The sequence below is a fragment of the Hemitrygon akajei genome, chromosome 8 (genome assembly GCF_048418815.1).
Source record: "Hemitrygon akajei chromosome 8, sHemAka1.3, whole genome shotgun sequence".
Lineage (NCBI taxonomy): Eukaryota > Metazoa > Chordata > Chondrichthyes > Myliobatiformes > Dasyatidae > Hemitrygon > Hemitrygon akajei.
Window position 1 is genome coordinate 24,476,399 of NC_133131.1, and position 19,966 is coordinate 24,496,364.

At 39.9% G+C, this 19,966-nt stretch overlaps 1 protein-coding gene across 1 annotated transcript in view; it reads left to right on the forward strand.

The window, feature by feature from the left end:
- Nucleotides 1-14,831, forward strand: part of LOC140731730 (stromal cell-derived factor 2-like) — a 44,817-nt gene extending 29,986 nt beyond the window's left edge. The window contains exon 3 of the mRNA XM_073053457.1: nucleotides 13,976-14,831. Coding sequence (XP_072909558.1) covers nucleotides 13,976-14,263 — 288 coding nt within the window. The 3' untranslated portion in view covers nucleotides 14,264-14,831. The remainder of the gene's footprint in view (nucleotides 1-13,975) is intronic.
- The last annotated feature ends 5,135 nt before the right edge of the window (nucleotides 14,832-19,966 follow it).

Below are 19,966 nucleotides of genomic sequence, written 5' to 3' on the forward strand. Positions count from 1 at the left end.
GGGCGCACGTGGTGCTGAACCTGGTAACAGAGCTCAGGGGAAGTCTGAGGTGTTTGATTCAGGGGAACGGGGCGGCCGTCTTTGTGGATCAGACAGGGTTGGTTCAGTAGGAAAAGGGTTAACCTTGGTAACCGTGGGAAGTGTGAGTTCCACGGTGTTTGTATTCGAGAGTGGGGCCAAGGTTAATGCCGAATTTAAGGGGGGAATGAGGATTGTTATTGAAGGAAACGGAAAGTCTGTAGTTCCCAAGTCGAAGGAAGAAATTTTAAACCTGGCAGATCGCTCACAGAGTGAGTCGGGAAATAGCGGGGCCCCCCACTCTATTGTTACGCCAGGGTGGGGTGTGAAGAGGTTGCATTCGAAATGCTACCTGAAAGAGGAGTTGGAATTAAAAACAAATAGCCTGAAGGGTCTTGACAGTTTGGGGCATGGTGTTGAAAAAATAGCCCCGATGAACGAGGCGGGCGGGAGTTCACCACGCCAAATTACTCAAAGTCCCAACGGGGGGACTCGCCAGAAAAGAGGTGACGGTTAATGGGGATGCCATTTTTTTTAACAGCAAAGCAGGTTTTACGGGTTGCGCCAAAGCCTGTGAATAATAAAGACAGACCTGCCGGCGAAGTAAACCGACCGAAACGATTAGTATTCGCATAAACTTTTGTAGATGCACCTAAGCTAAGATCACACCTCCTTAGTTATGTTGCTGAAGAAAGCAAATAAATAAGCTGGTTATTGAGCTGAAGTCTGATGCTGCTAGGCGTTAGCATGGCACGTGAGGTTAAGGTATTAAAGGAAAGGGGCACTGTACTTGTTACCTGTTTAGATGCTGACTTGAATGTATAACTGTATTACTCTGTAGTGAAAAGAAAAGCTTCTGTATTGTGTTAGATTCAAAATTTCTGTAAGACTCTGTACCACTCTGTGTTTTTAACCGCTGGTAAAAAACCTTTAAGAGGGGAGGTGTTATGATACCAGCCCCCTCCTTTGTGAGAATTGCAAGAGCCCTAGTGAAAGGGGGGTCAATGACCCGAGAGAGAGAGCAAGAGAGAGAGAGAGAGACAGGCCGAATGGACACAGGAAATGGAAAGACAGCGACGTGCTGGATACCGCATTCCACTGGGACAAAAGCTGGCGACTGGCATTGTTCTCAGGAGACACCTGGGAACTGCAGACGTGCCAACTCGCAGGGACATTGTAAAGCCCTCGGGCAAAGTGGGCTGGTTGAGAGAGATTGCATCACCTGCAACCTGATTGACACCTGAGATCCCGTGAGGCAGTATAAAGAAGGGTCTGAAAGAGGACGACCCTCAGACGCACCAAGGAGACACCAAGAAGCACGATACCGCTTCCCGTGGGAACGGGAAGCCATTTTGAAGGAAGCCACGTGCGTTAAATTCCGAATGCGGAGTTTGTGGCTAAAACCAACGGAAGATCGCTTTTAACTAACAACGGGGAAGATCGCTCCCCTGATTCCACGGATGTTTTGGGCAAGTTTTTCCGTTTATCTCTCTCTCTCTCCAACACGTGAAACCAAAAGGGAAAAGCCTGCAGACTTCAGAGTGACTCTTTATATTTCCAATTGGACTCAGTATTATACCCTAGACAACGACAGAGCTTATTTCTGAGTGATTATTAATGTACCTGCGTTTTAGATTGAGTATTGACGCATGTTATCTGAATGTTTGTATTAACCTTAATTTTTGGTGCCCCTTTATTAATAAAACTTTTGAAAATAGTACCATTGGACTTCAACTGACATATCTATCTTTGCTGGTAAGTGAAACCAGTTACTGGTTTCATAACACAGTTAACTCCCACGTGGTTAACTTGTATACTAGTGTGGAATAGGTTTTCGCATGCTCCTTTCATAGGAGTTATTTTATCAACAATGTGTTCCAAACTTAGACCATTTTCCAAATTTCCACACAATTCTTTAAGTTTAAGTAAGTTGCTAGTTTTCTCTTCAGGACCCTTCATGCTATTAGTTTTCAGTTTAAACTCTTGGTCCAAACAGCATTTCAGATCCTGCTTTTTCACAGCACACTCTTGAATAACAATAGCATGTGGGGTACCTTTACATTCCAAATCAACCTGTAATTGATTCGCAAGCAACGTGTTACCAAGCCATTGTCTCTGTAGCCTGGTTGCTGCTTCTGACATCAATCCAGACTTTAAATTTTCTTCATTCAAGTTAGGAACTACACTCTTCCCTTTTCCTTCAATAATAATATTCACCTCACCACCTTTATCTCCTCACTAACTTTCAACACACCTTCGAGCACAAACAACTGGGAATTCTCACTTCCCACTATTACCAAGATTAACCCTTTCTTCACTGAACCAAGTCCATCTGACCCACAAGGACTGCATTCCTTTTCAACTGAATCAAATACCTCAGACTTTTTCCGAGCTCCATTACTAGGTTCAGTACCACGTGCGTCCACATCTTGAACACACTCAAACGGGACATTTGCCTCTTCCAGGCTTTCAATACCCGTACCCTTTTCAAAGTCTAAATTCCCCTGATCCTCCCAGTTACTCTCTGGGCAACTCCCTTCCGGAGTAATCTCAACCCCGCGGGCTGAGACAACCTCATCTGCCAACCCAGCAGACTTCTTCAAGGTAATGGCATCCTTTTCATCTAGGACTGCCCTCATTTCATTATCGGGAACACCTTCAGAATTTTCAACTTCTTCAAACAGTTCTGCCAAACCAGACAGATCATCCATGTCCAACCCTGGACCTTTTAACAGCCTTATCTGTTTCTCATCTTTACTTCGTGCCTCTATAAATTTTCTCCTCACTAAGGGCAGGTCTACCTCCTCTCCCTTACTCTCTTTCACTTTCCTATTCTCCGTTTTACCACCCTCTAAACCCTCTTGGTACAGGGTCGGTAAAAACGTCTCGGCCAAATCGATACTGGCCTGATTTAAACTGGTCATGTTCTCAGCTGCCTTTCTCGACATGCTGCGAGTGATCGCGCATGCGGGATAGATCTTGGAATCTAGGGGCGGGACCTCAACACTTACAGGCTGGCTCATCAGCTTCATTGCTGACCAAACCTTACCACTGGCTAAATCGTTACCAAGAAGGACGTCCACGTCAGTTCTCAGGAATTTTGATTGCACCCCTATTTCAACTGGTCCAGATACCAGCTCACAATTTATAATGATCCTATGCAAGGGCACCGCTTCTGTCCCTTTTCCTATGCCTCTCAAAGCTACCATTCCAGTCTTGCGACCAAAATCCAGTACCTTACTGCTAATCAATGACAGTTCAGCTCCCGTGTCTCTCCAGATCCGCACTGGAACTGGTGTGTCTTCCTCTCTCACAGACACGGTTCCTTCTGAAATACATTTCTCAGACCCTTCTCGTACTCTGTCTACCTGGGGCTCTCTCGTCGATTTACTGATCACCACAGCACACCCTATAGGGACTGCTGCTTTCCATTTTCCTGTCTCCTTCCTCGGAGCAAGGCACTTAGATGCAATATGACCCACCTTTCCACAATTAAAACAGGTCAAGCCAGGACCTCTCCTGCCGTCTTGCCTCTCCTCCTCAATTTTACCACTAGCTCCCGGCGGGATCTCTGCCTCAGCCAGCGGGCTTTCTCTACCGTTCCCACGGTCTCTCTGGTAAATTTTATTCGAGGAAAACTTTGTCTTGTGGGTTAGGGCATATTCATCTGCGTACCTAGCAAATTCGGAGATGGACTTCTTCGGCTTCTCATTCAAATACATCCGGATATCATCTGAAACACAACCTTTAAATTCCTCAATCAGAATTAACTCCCTGAGACGCCAAAAATCTTCTTCCACTATTTCTGCTGCACACCAGCAATCCAAGAGCACACCCTTCTCATAGGCAAATTCGGTATACGTCTGATTCCACCCTTTCTTTAAATTTCTGAACTTTTGTCTATAGGTTTCAGGTACCAATTCGTAGGTCCGAAGAATGGCCTGCTTTACTTTCTCATAATTCTCAGACTCCTCCTCCATGGACAGCGCCGCATATGCCCGTTGTGCCTTCCCTTTTAACACACTTTGTAACAACGCCACCCACTGCTCTTTGGGCCACTTCTGACTCACTGCCACCTTTTCAAAATGCAAGAAATAACTATCAACATCCGTCTCCTCGAACGGAGGTACAAACCTAAACTCCCGACTAACATTAAACCGCTCCTCTCGGTCTGACCCTTGAGCTCTTCACTCTTGCCTTAACTTCTCCATGTTCAAGTCATGTTGCCTCTGTTTCTCCGCCTCCTCTCCTTTTCGGCTCTCTCCTTCTCTTTCTCGGCTGCTTCCAGCTGTTTTAGCTGAATTTCATGCTCCCTCTTCCTCTGTTCCGCGTCCATCCTCAATTTCTCCAACTCTAACTGAGCCGTCCCACTAGCTGGTACCTTTTCAGGGATATTTTCCAATACCTCAGCTGAAAACACATTCTTCACAATATAATACCGAGTTATGGCCCTCCGCACCTCCCGCTTTTTCATTGACAACCTCACCTCTGCGAGGTTTAGTCCTTACGCAATATTTATCAATTCCGACTTTGTGGCCGCCTCTAGCGCCTCCAGAGTAGGGTTTTCTATAAATTCATCCACGTCCATCTTTGCTGGTTTCCTGTCTGGCTACCCGCGCAACCAGACCCAAGTTTGGACTTACAAGCCCGATTCACTGGCCCTCCAATTTGGTATCAAATCTCGAGACGAGATCCCCACTGTGTTACGAACCCCGTAACTGGGTCACTTACCAGCAAAGATAGAGAGGTCCGTTGGAGTCTGATGGTACTATTTTTAACAGTATTTATTAGGAAAAATACACAAAAATAATATCAATGCAAACATACAGATAACATACGTCGTCAATACTAAATCTAAAAGTGCGGGTATAATAATAATCAATAAGAAATAGCTCTATCGTTGTCTAGGGGATAATGTATTGTCCGATGGAAATATAAAAGTCACTCAGTTCATTCAGGCTGCAGCCTTTTGGTTGTCGCTGTGTTGCACTTTGTTGGAGAGAGAGAGAAATAGTAATAGAATGGGAACAGGTACCGCTACGGGTTTTCCAACCTTTATGATCTCGATCCTTCGGAAGTCCCATTGGTGTGGCCGTCCACTTGTGGCCTCTTCTTTAGCTAAGCCGTTCTTCCGTGGTAAGGCCGCCAATTCCCAGGCAAGGGAAAAGGACGCACATGAGCCCCCCACCGGCTGTCGCTATTAAACGCTGTCACGGGATTTCTAGCGTTTCTACTGGTGCGTCTGAAGGGGTTGTTCCCCAGACCCTCTTTTATCCTTACTCACAGGGTCTCAGATGTCTATCAGGTTGGGATGATGCAATCCTTCAACCAGCCCACTCTGGTCATCCCCTGAGGGCTTCAATGAATAGTACAGTACTCAATACACAATTCCGTCTCCAAGAGCCAATGGCCGTTATCCGTGGCTTTGTCTTGCTGAGGCCAGGACACATTCCAAAACCTTGTGGATTCTGTGTGTCTCTCTCATTTCCTGGGTCCCAGACCCGAATTAATAGCGATCTTGCGATTCTCAAGAAGGAGGGGGCTACTTTGTACCCTTTGGCCCCTCAGAGTTGTGGCACATTCGTAACAGAGATAAAATTTGTAACTTTTTCTTTCTGAGTATTTTGTGTTTTGCCTCAGTCGAGGGCTTGAGAGAAGTGAATTTTTATCTCTTGGTTAAGATATAACATTGTTGAAGTGGATCAGGAAGTTCTATAATATCCTGGATACTATTGATCTCACAACTAACAAATCAAAATACATTAATGGGAAATACATTATTGAGATCCAAATCTGCAGAAATTTACAGGATCTGATAGCATCCACTACGTCTCCAATTTTGGTGCCATCTGCAAATTTGCTAATCAAATTTACAGCATTATCATCCAGATCATTGATATACAGTAGATGACAAACAATAACGGACCCAGCACTAATCACTGTGACATTCAACTTGTCACAGGCCTTCAGTCAAAGAGGCAATCATTTATTACCACCCTATGGCTTCTCCAGTGAAACTAATTTCTAATCCAGTTTACTACCTCACCCAAATGCTAAGGGACTGAACCTTCTTGACCAGCCTTCCATGCGGGGCTTTGTCAAAGACTTTGCTAAAGTCCATGTAGACAACATCCACTGCCTCGCCTCAACTTTCTTGGACACAACCTACCATGCACAAAGTCATGTAAACTATCCCAAATCAGTTCCAGTCCATCCAAATACTTATATATGCAGTCCCTTACACTACCTTCTAATAACTTGCTTACTACTGATGTGAGACTCACTGGCCTATAATTTCCTGGCTTATTCTTTTAAACAATGGAGCAACATTAGCTGTCCTCCAATCCACTGGCACCTTACCCATGACTAAGGATATTTTAAATATCTTTGCTAGGGCCCCTGTACTTTCTGCAGTATCCTCCCACAGGGTCCAAGCGAACACCTTGTCAGACCCTGGGGATTTATCCACCCTAATTTGCCTCAAGACAGCAAACACTTCTTCATGAATTCTGTATATGGTCCACAACTTTACTGCTGTTTTGCCTCACTTCTGTAGACTCTGTATCCCTCTTCCAAGTATATACAGATGCAGAAAAATCTATTTAAGACCTCCCCCTATTTCTTTTGGCACCATGTATAGATGACCACTTTGATCTTCAAGAGGATCAATTTTGTCCCTTGTTATCCTTTTGCTCTTAACAAGTCTGTAGAATCCCTTTGGATTCTCCTTCACCTTATCTGCTAGAGCAACCTCATAAGTTCTTTTAACCCTCCTGATTTCCTCCTTAAGTATTCTCTTAATTTCTTATACTCAAGTACTTCATATGTTCCTTTCTGCCTATACTTATTATGTACCTCCTTCTCCTTAACCAGGGCCTCATTATCTCTCAAAAACCAGGATTCCCTAAACCTGTTATCCTTGCATTTCATTCTGCCAGGAATATACAAACTCTGTAATCTCAAAATTTCATTTTTGAAGGCCTCGCACTTACCAAGCACACCTTTGTCTGAAAGCAGCCTGTCTGAATCCACATTTGCCAGATAATTTCTGATACCATCAAAATTGGAATTGGTCCAGTTTAGAATCTCAACCTGAGAACCTATCCTTCTCCATAATTATATTGAAATTAATGGCATTATGATCATTGGATGCAAAGTATTCCCTTACACAAACATCTGTCATCTGGCCTGTCTCATTCCTGAATAAGAGATCTTGTATCACACTCCCTCTAGTTGGGACTTCCATGTACTTATTAAGGAAACTTTCCTGAACACATTTAACAAACTCTAACCCATCCAGCCCTTTTACAATATGGGAGTCCCAATCAATATATGGAAAGTTAAAATCACCTACTGTCACAACCTTGTGTTTCTTACAACAGTCTGCAATCTATACTAATTTGCCCCACTAAATCCTGCTGACTGTTGGGTGGTCTATAATATAATCCCATTAATGTGGTCATCCTCCTCTTCTAACTTTGTTCCACCAGTATAGCCTCAATGGATGAACTCTCCTGTCTGTCTTGTCTGAGCACTGCTGTGTTATTTTCCCCTGCCTAATAATGTTACCCTTCCCCCATTAATCCATCCTGCTCTAAACAACAGAACAGTGGAACTCTGAGTTGCCTGTCCTGCCCCTCCTGCAATCAAATCTCACTAATGTATACAATATCATAGTTTCACGTGCTGATCCATGCCCTAAGCTCGTCTACCTTTCCTACAATATTCCATGGATTGAAATACTGTAGATTCCGTACTACAGAGCGCACCTGATTAAAAGCCGCAGGCTCTAATTTTAGAAAGAAAATCAATTTTGTACTTGTACAAGTCGCACCGGATTTTAAGCCGCAGGTGTCCCACGTTGTAATATGAGATATTTACACAGAAAGATATTACACGTGAGGATTTTTTAACTTTTAATTAAATCCGTATGGTAACATAAACAAATACATATTGCAAATGCTTTTTTTCGAACCGTGCCTGTAACACGGCTACTTTTAAATATACATACGTATCGGTAACACACAAACTACGTTGCGTATACTTTTTTACTGAACAGTGCACGAACAACATTCCAATATCTCCTAACGACTGGTAAAAAAATATATACTGCAGCCTACCAGGAAAAGTTATTGATCGCCTTTAACTTAAAAGCAGCGTTTTCGCTTGGGTCTAATGCGCTCGCCCCCACCTTTCCGTTTATCGCAAACCGGTATTTCCCCACAAGACGCGGCGAAACCGGATGTGACCTCATAGCATCCCGGGATGTAGTACAGAAAACAAATATACTTAAAACACTTCTAACTTTAACTAGAAAATACTAACAAATGAATTACTAAGTGAAAATATTATAAACTAAATAACTGCCATAAAGGCAGCACAATGCTTTTCTTCGAGTGTTTTCCATGTTGATGAGGGTGAGTACAAATGACTGATTTACAATAATTTAATTGTGAAAGTGCGCTTGATTTATCGTACAATTTCATTGGACCTCTGTGAACTACTCATCAATTTTATTGGTCTACTGTTACGAGGCAAAATGTTTTTGGCGGCATGAAAAAAAAACCATGCATTAGCCGCACCGTAGTAAAGGCCGCAGTGTTCAAAGCGTGGGAAAAAAGTAGCGGCTTATAATCCGGTATCTACGGTATATATAAGTCAGAACTTGAATCCCACTGTGCTGAAACTTCCGATTCTGTGTATAGACTTATCAACGTCTCCCCCTCCCCCCCCCCCACTAACAGCTCTGGGCCTCGGGTTCCCATCTCCCCGCAGCTCTAGTTTAACCCTCCCCTGTGCAACACTAGCAAACCTCCTGCTGGTTCCCTTCCAGTTCAGGTGCAAACTGAACCACCTGTATAGCTCTCATTTTCCCTGGAAGAAAGCACAATGGTCCAAAAGTGTGGAGTACTCCCTCCTGCACCATCTCCTTAGCCACATCTTCCTATTTTTGGCCTCATTAGCACGTGGCACAGGTAGTAATTCTGAGATCACAACCCTGAAGGTCCTGTCCTTTAACATAGCAGCTAAGGCCTTGAACTCACTTTACAGGACCTTGTCACCCTTCCTACCATTTGACCCAAAGCCTGAACTCTGTAATCCAATGCTGGCCCGCTTCCAACTGTGGCCACACCGCTTAAAACGAACATGTTTATTGGACCTTGCTAAGTGCGTAATTATATGCACGCCAACATCTCTTAGTGATGTCTGGTGCACAAAATTTGTTTGCCATTTCCTTGTTTTCCTTGTGTTCACTTTGCTAACACGTTATTGTTTTGATTATCTATAGAAATTGTTTTACATTCAGGGTAAATTGTATCTTGTATACTAACTTTTATTTACAGTTTTGGCTTTGCTTTTTAATAATTCTGTCACCCATCGTACACTTACTTCTTATGTCTGGTGCAATCTTCAACTCAGTTCATAGATCTACTACCTCTTGAAATTTTTCTTTCATGCTGGCCTGTATTTATTTTGTAGTTTGAAAGATCTTAAATTTTAACTGCCGCTGTTCTTGATGACCTGATCTCTTAATCTTGCTAGCTTGCTTTAGCAGACTGCTTTCATGCCCTCATAATTGATTTTCAAGTTTAGTATTCTACCATTGGTTCCCTAAGGTTGTTATAGCTGGGAGTGGTAATGGGGATGAATTCCCACTACCTATCAAATGCTCCCAATGGCGTGCATCTCGTCCAGCTCCTGGCCTTCATGTGTGCAATAGCTACTAAGCCAGGCAGAACCGTGTCTACTGACAGGAGAAGGGGCAAAGGGGAAGGGAGTTTGCGGGCACCTTAAAACAAGTTGCTTTGGGCAAATGGAGCTCATCAGCTGTAATTGGCAGCTCATCTAGGAGAAGAATAACTGATCTCAACTGTCTGCTGCCTTGCAGCTATATCCACTCACAGGGAGGGCTTTGGGAGTAAACCTCAAAGAAAATTCTAGAGCTGGAGTCCTTGAGACAGTCCTACGTTAAGTTCAACATTGATAGGCAATTCCTGTGATGCCGCTGTTGCCAAACTGTATTGGTCTCCGCCATTCCTTTGAATTAATCAACTGTGTGTGGGGGGGGGGGGGGGGGGAGCCTGCTATATGGACAATAGTTTGCTCTTCATATCGTACTGCCCTGGCTTGCGTATCCCAGCTGTCTATGCGATACAACATCCATGGTCCATCCCAACCAATGCAGAGCCTCATGATTATACCCTTGCCAATTTCTCTTCTTCAAACTGGTTTAGTATTCAATCATATATGCTCCCTGCTACCGAGGGACAATTGGCAAAAGACAAGGATTAGTATTTGTAAGCTTGCAAACTAAGGCAATAAGTTGTGAACTATTTAGATGGTCTTTATCTGTGACTTGACTGACAGAAAACATATTGAGAGATTTTAGCTCTTTATGTTGTCAGCATCAGTTCAGTAGAGGTCTGGGGAAAGTAAAGTGACTGACAGCTGTTAAAGATAGTAAGTAATTTAACTGCTTTCTTGTAACTTGTTTAAAGAATTTACTGACTACTGTTTTTTTTGTTTACCCTAAGCCCCACAATTGGAGTGATCTTTCTTCGTTTGGTATAGGATTTGTTCTTTGGGAATAGAGGGAAATTCTAATTTTATGGTTCATCTCTACTTGAATACATTTTGAAAATACATCACAAGTTGATTTGACTTTTAAGATCAAACTCATAAACCAGTTACTTTTAAACTATTAAAAGCAGCAAAATATTTTAATACCATTGCACTTTTTGCAGAGCAAATCATTTTGGATATCTTTTCTGATACACATCTTCATTACCCTTTAATACCCCTTGTTGTACAGTAGCGTGGACTTTGCTCACTTGATGTGTTGATCTGCAGAGTGTGGATGTGTGATCACAGTTTCTCATAATCAGTGCACAATTCACCGTCAGGAATCTGTGTTCATCGAACCAACACCTATTGAGAGAGCAGCTTTAAATTTTCAGAGGTTGATGGCACTGCTGTTTTATCAAAGGGGTTGTTTAGTCCATGTTGAGCAACTGTAGGATTGTTTATGTCAGAGCTAATATACTTTTATCTCTTGCCAAGATGCACGTACCATTCTGAACTTGTTCAGTGTTAATCATAAATATCTTCTGACTTCCTGCCCTCTCGATAGCTAGCTGAGATCCAGCACTCGATGCAGGCCTGAGAATTTTTCCTGTGAATAATGTTGCTTATGGGGGCCTTTGTATTGTTTATTGACACTGTTAATTAATATGGCATCTCCAGCAACTGCTGGAGAAACAGCTGTTTAAATTTTCTGAACATAAATGTAAGGGAAATTGTTACACAAAGAGCTGACAAATATGCAACTAACTTGCATTGAACGTTAATCTCAACCTACATTGATAAAGGATGTGCAAATGATGTAGAATACTAGTCAAGAAACCAAGAGCTAATCATTAGGTAAAGTTCAAAGGAAATGTTATTATCCTATACAACCCTAAGATTCATTTTCTTGTGGGTATCCTCAGAAAATGTATAGAATAGTGACTATAACAGGATTAATGAAAGATCAACCAGAGTGCAGAAGACAACAAACTGTGCAAATGCAATTGTGAAAAATAGCAATAAATAAGGAGAACGTGAGATAATGAGATAGAGTCCTTAAAGTGAGATAATTGGTTGTAGGAACATTTCAATGATTGGGCAAGTGATTGTAGTTATACTCTTCTATTCAAGAGACTGATGTTTGAGGGGTAGTAACTGTTCTTGAACCTGGTGGTGTGGGTCCTGAGGCTCTTGACCCTTTTGCCTAATTTCACAAATTTTGTAATTTTTCAATCTAATGAGCTTTGTCTTTCTTACTGAGTTACAGGTGCCCATCTTCCCTTTCTGAGATGTTATTCATTTGTAGTAACTTCATCTGCACAAAAATGCAGAAACCCAGATATGTTAGGATATGGAGGATAGTGAGATCAGGGAGAGGTATTCTAAGGCATCTTGATATCAAGATGGAGAAGGTATTGGTTCTTTGAAAAACATGAAGGTGGAAAACTCCCCAGGGGATGGAGTGTGAGGGGCAGGCAGATGATGTTAAGTTTAAATTGGTATCATAGTCAGTGTAGACATGGGCTGAAGGGCCTATTCTTGTGCTGTATTATTCTATGTTCCACAGCAGGGGTGTCCACCTAAAAGTTGCTATTTTTTTTTCCAGAAGAATCTAGCTAGTAAACTAATTTGATTTAAATTTGGCTTGTTATTTAAGAAAATGACAAATGCAAGCATGCATGATTGATTGATTGCCAGATCATCTGCTTGGCGGCTGTGAGAATGTTTTGGAAATGAAATACAGGAGTGAGATATAATGAACAGGTGCAGAAGTAGGCCAATTGGTCACTTTGATTTGTTTCACTATTCAACAAGATCAAGACAGGTCTTTGACCTTATATCGGTCTTGGCACTCAACATCAGTAAGACGAAAGAGCTGATTGTGGACTTCAAGAAGGGTAAGACAAAGCAGCACATAACAATCCTCATAGAAGGATCAGAAGTGGAGAGAGTGAGCAGTTTCAAGTTCCTGGGTGTCAAGATCTCTGAGGATCTAATCTGGTCCCAACATATCGATGTAGTTGTAAAGGAGGCAAGACAGCGGCTGTACTTCATTAGGAGTTTGAAGAGATTTGGTATGTCAACAAATACACTCAAAAACTTCTATAGATGTGCCATGGAGAGTATTCTGACAGGCTGCATCACTGTCTGGTATGGGGGTGTGGGGCTACTGCACAGGACCAAAAGAAGCTGCAGAGGTTTGTAAATCTAGTCAGCTCCATCTTGGGTACTAGCCTACAATGTACCCAGGACGTCTTCAGAGAGTGGTGTCTCAGAAAGTCAGTGTCCATTATTAAGGATCTCCAGCACCCAGGGCATACCCTTTTCTCGTTGTTACCATCAGGTAGGAGGTACAGAAGCCTGAAGGCACACACTCAGTGATTCAGGAACAGCTTCTTCCCCTTTGCCATCCAATTCCTAAATGGACACTTGGACACTACCTCACTATTTTTAATATACAGTATTTCTGTTTTTTGCACATTTTTAAATCTATTCAATATACGTATACTGTAATTGATTTATTATTTTTTAAAATTTTATTTATTTTTTCTCTCTTCTATATTATGTATTGCATTGAACTGCTGCTGCTAAGTTAACAAATTTCATGTCACATGCTGGTGATAACAAACCTGACTCTGATTCTGACATGCTTTGTGTCCCATAGATTCTGTTACATCCAGAAACCCGTTGATCCATTCTGAATTACTGCATCTTCACAGCCCAACAGGGTACTGAATTCCAAAGATTCACTGCTCTTGATGAAGACGCTCCACCATGTTTCAATTTAAAATGATCTACCCTTTGAGGCTGTGACCCCTCAAATTAAATTTGCGAGTTGCATGATTCCATAGAGCTGATGGAATTGTGCACTGCAATGCAGTAAATTTGGGTGCTGGCTGAGTTTTAGTGAAATATTGCTAAAAAAGAAGCTAATTAGTGAAATCTGAAAATGGTGCCAACTTTAATGTCTAACAAAAACACATCTAAAAAAATTCTTCTAAGTTTACAGTGTTAAATAATGGGTTGTTAAGTCGTAAGTAGTAACTTGGTGTTATTAATGTACATTTTTAATGCATTATCACATAACTGTTGGAATTTGCAGTGTATATTGGCTGTTTTATTTTTGACACTTTAATAATGATTACACTTAAGATGTGTTTCACTGGCCCAAAAGAACTTTGTGCCTTCCTTTAGTTGTGAAAATTACTGCAAGTGTAAACTTGTTTATTGCTCAACTTACTTGATAATAATAGATCTTTATGGAACTGCCTTGAATATGAAAACAGTGAATGGTATTCAGACTACATCATAATTTAAGCCTTTACATATTTGAGGTTTTTTGACCTTGGTTAAAGGTGAACTCATGAATGTTTCCTTTTGTTTTGAAAAGGAGGTCAGTGCATTTGGCGAAGATGGCGAAGGAGATAACCTGGATAATTGGACTGTCATGTGTAGTGGAACATACTGGGAAAGAAAAAATTCAGTAAGGTTTAAGCATACTGTTACAGAAGTCCTGCTGTCCATTACAGGGGAACAGTATGGGCGACCAATAAATGGCCAGCGTGAAGTTCATGGCATGCAGTATTCAAACCAATATAATTCTTGGAAAGTGATGGAAGGAATCTTCATGAAACCTATGGAGGGGCCTAAGGCTGGAAGTGTACATTCTGAACTATGATAAGGAATCATCAGTACTGATGTGTAACTTTATAAGCAAAGGTTCCTGAATGAAATCTTTTAATCTATATACATGGATTTTTTTTTCCAGTGTTAAACTTTTACATGAATTCTTACACCTAAAATGTTATGTATTTCAAATATTGGTAATCTTGAAGAGACCTCTTGGTGCTTGCAAAATTCTATTCTGAAGCCTGAAATGGGTGTGGAAGTATTTTAAAACTGTTTTGGTTTGCTGTGGACAGTGTTTATACATTTCTACTTGAGAACAATGTTTATGGTGCATTAAATATGTTCTTCAATGGGAACATAACCAAGTCAGTATTCATATCTGGAAATCAATTCAGGAGGATAGTTTTAAGGAATAATAAAATTATTACATTTGGGCCACTGAAAATCAGTACCAAATATGATTATTGTATCAAAGATACCAAGATTGTCATTTACTTGTAGCCCTGATTTAATTTCAAGTATAGGTGAATTGCAAAATTTCCTTCAAATGTGGAATTGTTGAAATTAAACTTGACTATTAAAGAAACTAGTAAATAAATGTGTCTTTATACCTTAAAGATTTTGAATCTGCTTTCATTGGTTACTCGTGTTTTAAGACCTCAGTTCCCTATAGAGTCATAGTCAAAGAAAAGAAAAGCACAGCACAGAAATAGGTCTTTCAGCCTATCTAGTCTGTGCCAAACCATTTCAACTGCCTACTCCCATCGACCTAACCCCCTAGGCAAGAATCCTCCATGCCCCTACCATCCATGTACCTATCCAAACTTCCCTTAAACATTGGAACTGAGCTTGCACGCATCACCTATGCTGGTGGTTCGTTCCACACTCTTATGACACTTTGAGTCAAGAAATTTCCCCTCATGTTCCCCTTAAACTTTTCACCTTTCACCCTTAAACCATGACCTCTTATTGTAATTCCACACAACCTCAGTGGAAAAAGCCTGCTTGCATTTACCCTATCTATACCCCCTCATAATTATGTATAACTCTATAAAATCTCCTCTCAATCTTCTACATTCCAAGGAATAAAGTCCTAACCTATTCAATCTTTCCTCATAACTCGGGTCCTCCAGACCCAGCAACATCCTTATAAATTTTCTCTGCAGTCTTTCAACATACTTATAAAACTGCATACAATACTCCAAATTAGGCCTTCCCAATGTTGTATACAGTTTCAACATAACATCCCATCTCCTGTACTCCATGCTTTATGAAGGCCAATGTGCCAAAAGCTTTCTTTATGACTCTTGTCTACCTGTGATGCCACTTTCAATGAATTATGGACCTGTATTCCCAGATCATTTTGTTCTACTGCACTCAAAAGTACCCTACAGTTCACTAGATAAGACCTACCCTGGCTGACCCTACTGAAGTGCAATACCTCACACTTGTCTGCATTAAATTCCATCTGCCATTTTCAGCCCATTTTTCCAGCTTGTCCAGATCTCACTGAAAACCATGATAGCCTGTCTACTACAGCCCCAAGTGTCATCTGCAAATTTGATGATCCAGTTAACTACATTATCATCCAGTAGTTGATATAGATGACAAACATCATTGGACCCAGCACTGATCCCTGCGTCACTCCACTGGTCACAAGCCTCTAGTCAGAGAGGCAACCATCTACTACCACTCTCTGGCTTTCCTCATAAAGCCAATACTAAAGTGCCTTACTTTAGTCCATGTAGACAAAATTTGATACCTTGCATTCATAAACTTTCCTGGTAACGTCATCAAAAAGCTCTGTAAGATTGGTTAGGCATGATCTACCATGTACGAACCCATGCTGACTGCTTAATCAGTCCACGTCTTCCCCCTTTCACCTACCAGCTTCTTATTTCATTTCCCTCTCCACTACCCAACCAGCTTTACTCACCTACAGTAGTTTCACCTATTACCGTTCAGCTTGTACCACTTCCCCTCCCCCCACCATTTTATTTTGGCTTCTGTCCCCTTCCTTACCAATCCTGAGCCCAGTCTCGGCCCAAACTGTCTGATGCTGCCTGACCTGCTGAGTTCTTCCAGCATTTTGGGTGTGTTGTTGGAAGTCATATCCTTCCAGTGACCTGCCCAAGAAAAAATGCTTCCTTTTTCAGCTGCCTTCTCCAGACTCTGTCATCCTGCTGGTGGAACATTTGGCACACTATTAATCACACTATCTGATCCTCTCTGTCCTGACGAAGGGTCTTGGCCCGAAACATCAACAGTGCTTCTTCCTATAGTTGCTGCCTGGCCTGCTGCGTTCCACCAGCATTTTGTGTGTGTTATCTGATCCTTGAGGAGTTTTTCTTTTCCAATATTTTTATTAGTTTCTACATGGAAGAATACAGAGTACAAGAAAGTATATAAAAGGTCAAAAAAAGGTTAAAAAACTACCAATTACATTATTTCTGTTCATAATAACAATGACATTACCCCGTATTCATGTAAGTTAATCAATAGTTGTATTGAAATATACTAATTTTTTATTACAAAAAAAAGAATAACCACTACCAAGACTGAAGCTGTTTATTAAGGAGAAAAGAAGGTAAAATACCTTCTCATATAATAAAAATTAATAATAGCCAACATCTGAGTTTAAACAATGAATTGAAGGTTTTGAAAATAATTCAGAAAAGGTCCCCACAATGTTTGAAAGTCTTGACGAGATTCAGAAATTGAACAACGAATCTTCTCTAAATCTAAACATGACATAACGTCACATAACCATTGAGCATGAGTAGGAGGAAAGACATCTTTTCATTTAAGCAAAAGTGCCCTAGCTATAGAGAACTAAAGGCAAGATATATAAATCGGATGCCTTCAGCTTAATATCTTGTCATGCAACAGTACCGAATAGGACCGTAAGAGGGTTAGGCTTAAAATTGACTTTAAAAAGTAAGGAAAAAGTTTGAAAAACTTCCAATATTTTTCAAAAATCAGACAAGTCCAGAACATATGAATTAATGAAGTTTCTCCATTATTACATCTGTCACAGTAGGGAGATATATACAAATAAAAAGGAGATAGCTTATCCTTAGTCATATGAGCTCTATGTACCACCTTAAATTGTATGAAGGAAAGAAAGCACATAGCGATGAAGTATTAACCAGTTTAAAAATTTCATTCCAAGTTTCGTCAGATATTTGTAAATCTTGTTCCCAGAGCTTCTTAATTTTGTTTAAAGGAACATTCCTCGTCTCCAGTAACATACCATAAATATTAGATATTGAACCATTTTGAAAAGGTGTCAAACTAAAAATTACATCTAGTAAGTTCTTATCTGAGCTTATAGGAAATGTGCATAATTGAGATCTTAAAAAGTCTGATTTGTAAATATCTAAAAAAGTAAGTTTTGGGTAAGCGTATTTAGCTGACAATTGCTCAAATGAGAAAACGTTTCCTCCAACAAACAGATCCCAAAAACATTTAATACCCAACCTGTCCCATTCCTTAAAAACTAAATCAGTCATGGAGGGTTTTAAAAGAATTAGAATAAATGAGACTTGAAAGGGAAAATCTCAATAAACCAAAGTGTTTTCTAAATTGTATCCAGATCCTCAGAGTATGTTTTAACTATTATCAGCTGGTTTACTTACGGATAAAGGAAGTGAGGATCCCAGAAGAGAAATAATATAAAATTTATTAACAGAGTTAGCTTCTAACCCATACTGGACAGTCTATAGGATTAATATAATATAGCCAAAATGTAAGAAATTGTATATTAACTGCCCAGTAATAAAACTTAAAATTAGGTAAGGCTAAATCTCCAGACTTTTTAGATTTTTGAAGATGAACTTTATTTAAACAAGAATGTTTATTTTTCCATCTATAAGAGGATAAAATAGAGTCGAGAGATTTAGGAATAAAAACAGGTAAAGCCTGAAAAAGATACATACATTTAGGTAGAATATTCATTTTAATAGAATTAATTTGTCCAATCAATGATATTGAAAGAGGTGACCAATTTAATGATATCCTTTTTACATGATTCAATAAAGTAAGAAAGTTTTCTTTAAACAGGTGTTTGTAATTCTTAGTGACTTACACCCAAGTAGGTAAATTGGGCGTATTCAAACAATTTTACTTGCAAAATGAATTTGCAGGTGTAAGATTTTGACCTTTACATATATTTCTATTTGGTGCTGCTCTCCATGTGGACAGTTTGAGAATGACAATACCATAGATTTTAAAAATACATTTAGGTCTGCAGTGCAAATATATTTCAACAGAGATAGATGGGATATGGCAAGATTGTAATTAAAGTAGGTAATTAATTTATCTCCATGATATGGCTTGTAATCAGTCCAAGTAAATTGATTTGATTTTTCTTGTATATTGTGGCCTGTAAGCAGATGATCAAAATCTATTTGTTTATTTATTTACTTACTTACTTACTGACATACAATGAGGAATAGGCTTTTCCAGCCCTCCGAGTCATGTTACCCAGGAATCCTCTGTTTTAATCCTAGCCTAATCACTGGACAATTTACAACGATCAATTAACCTACAAACTGGTATGTCTTTGAACTGTAGGAGGGAACAGGAGGAAACCCATGGAGTCGGGGAGAATGCAGGCAGTGGCGGGAATTGAACCCGGACTGCCTGTACTGTAAAGCATTGTGCTAACCACTGCACTACCGTGCCATCATGTTATGGAAGAAAATTTAACTTTTCCCCACATTTGAATTTATCCATCTTTCATTATTTTATCTGTAATAAATTGTCTTTTTGGGGTCTCTTGTAAATATCTTTTGTCTTCAAGTATCAACCTTTCTTTTTTCAGCAGTATTTACTTTGATTTTAAGTAAGTAACATTTTCATTTTCCAGCATTTATGCTAACTCAGCATAAAATTGTCTTTCACTACAAACAAATCAAATCTGAAACCTGGAACTAATTTTAAGTTCCAGTAATGGATCACTTGTGATGAATACTGAAGATCGTTCTTCCTTTAAACAAAGCACACCAGTCCAAACTTCTTAGCTTTGCATTCTTTTCCAATAAGTTAATTGACACTTGAGCTGATTCTCCATAAGTAATGACAAAGCACCAACAAATACTGTGTGGATTATTTAAATTATATTACCTATTTTATATTAAATTTTATTACCCATCTGGATTATTTAAAATTATATTAGCTATCATATTATTCTTAAATAATTAACGTGAATATTTCCATCTACCTTTTTCAGTATTATCCCTCTCTAATTTAATTAACATTTTCTTGAGCCCAGAACATTTAAGTCTCTAATCACATTGATATATTTAATGGAATTTTTGTTTATTTTGAAAGGTCCATAATTGAAATCATCAATTAAATTCACTTCAAAAATTTGTCCCTTGGCCTCTCAAAATTGAATCAACTTTTTCCATCCAGTTTTATTCTTGGTGCAAAGAACTTTTCAAACATTTCACCTTCCATCGATGGCAGTGTCACTAGGACGTGTTTACAGCTGTGATGTAGCCACTTACTTCCTGGTAATACTGGTAATTTGGATTTCAGCTTTGAAAGTTCTTTCTAAACAATTGAATCACATTATTTCTTCTGCATTATTCATTTTGACCAATTTGAGCACTCATCTGTAATCCTGGCTGAGACTGCAAATTCGGCACACAGCATTAATCAGAAATTGATTTGTAGTCTTGCAGACTTGTACTTTTTAAATTCATTGTGCACTGGAAGTATTACCATAAATGGATTATTCTGATAA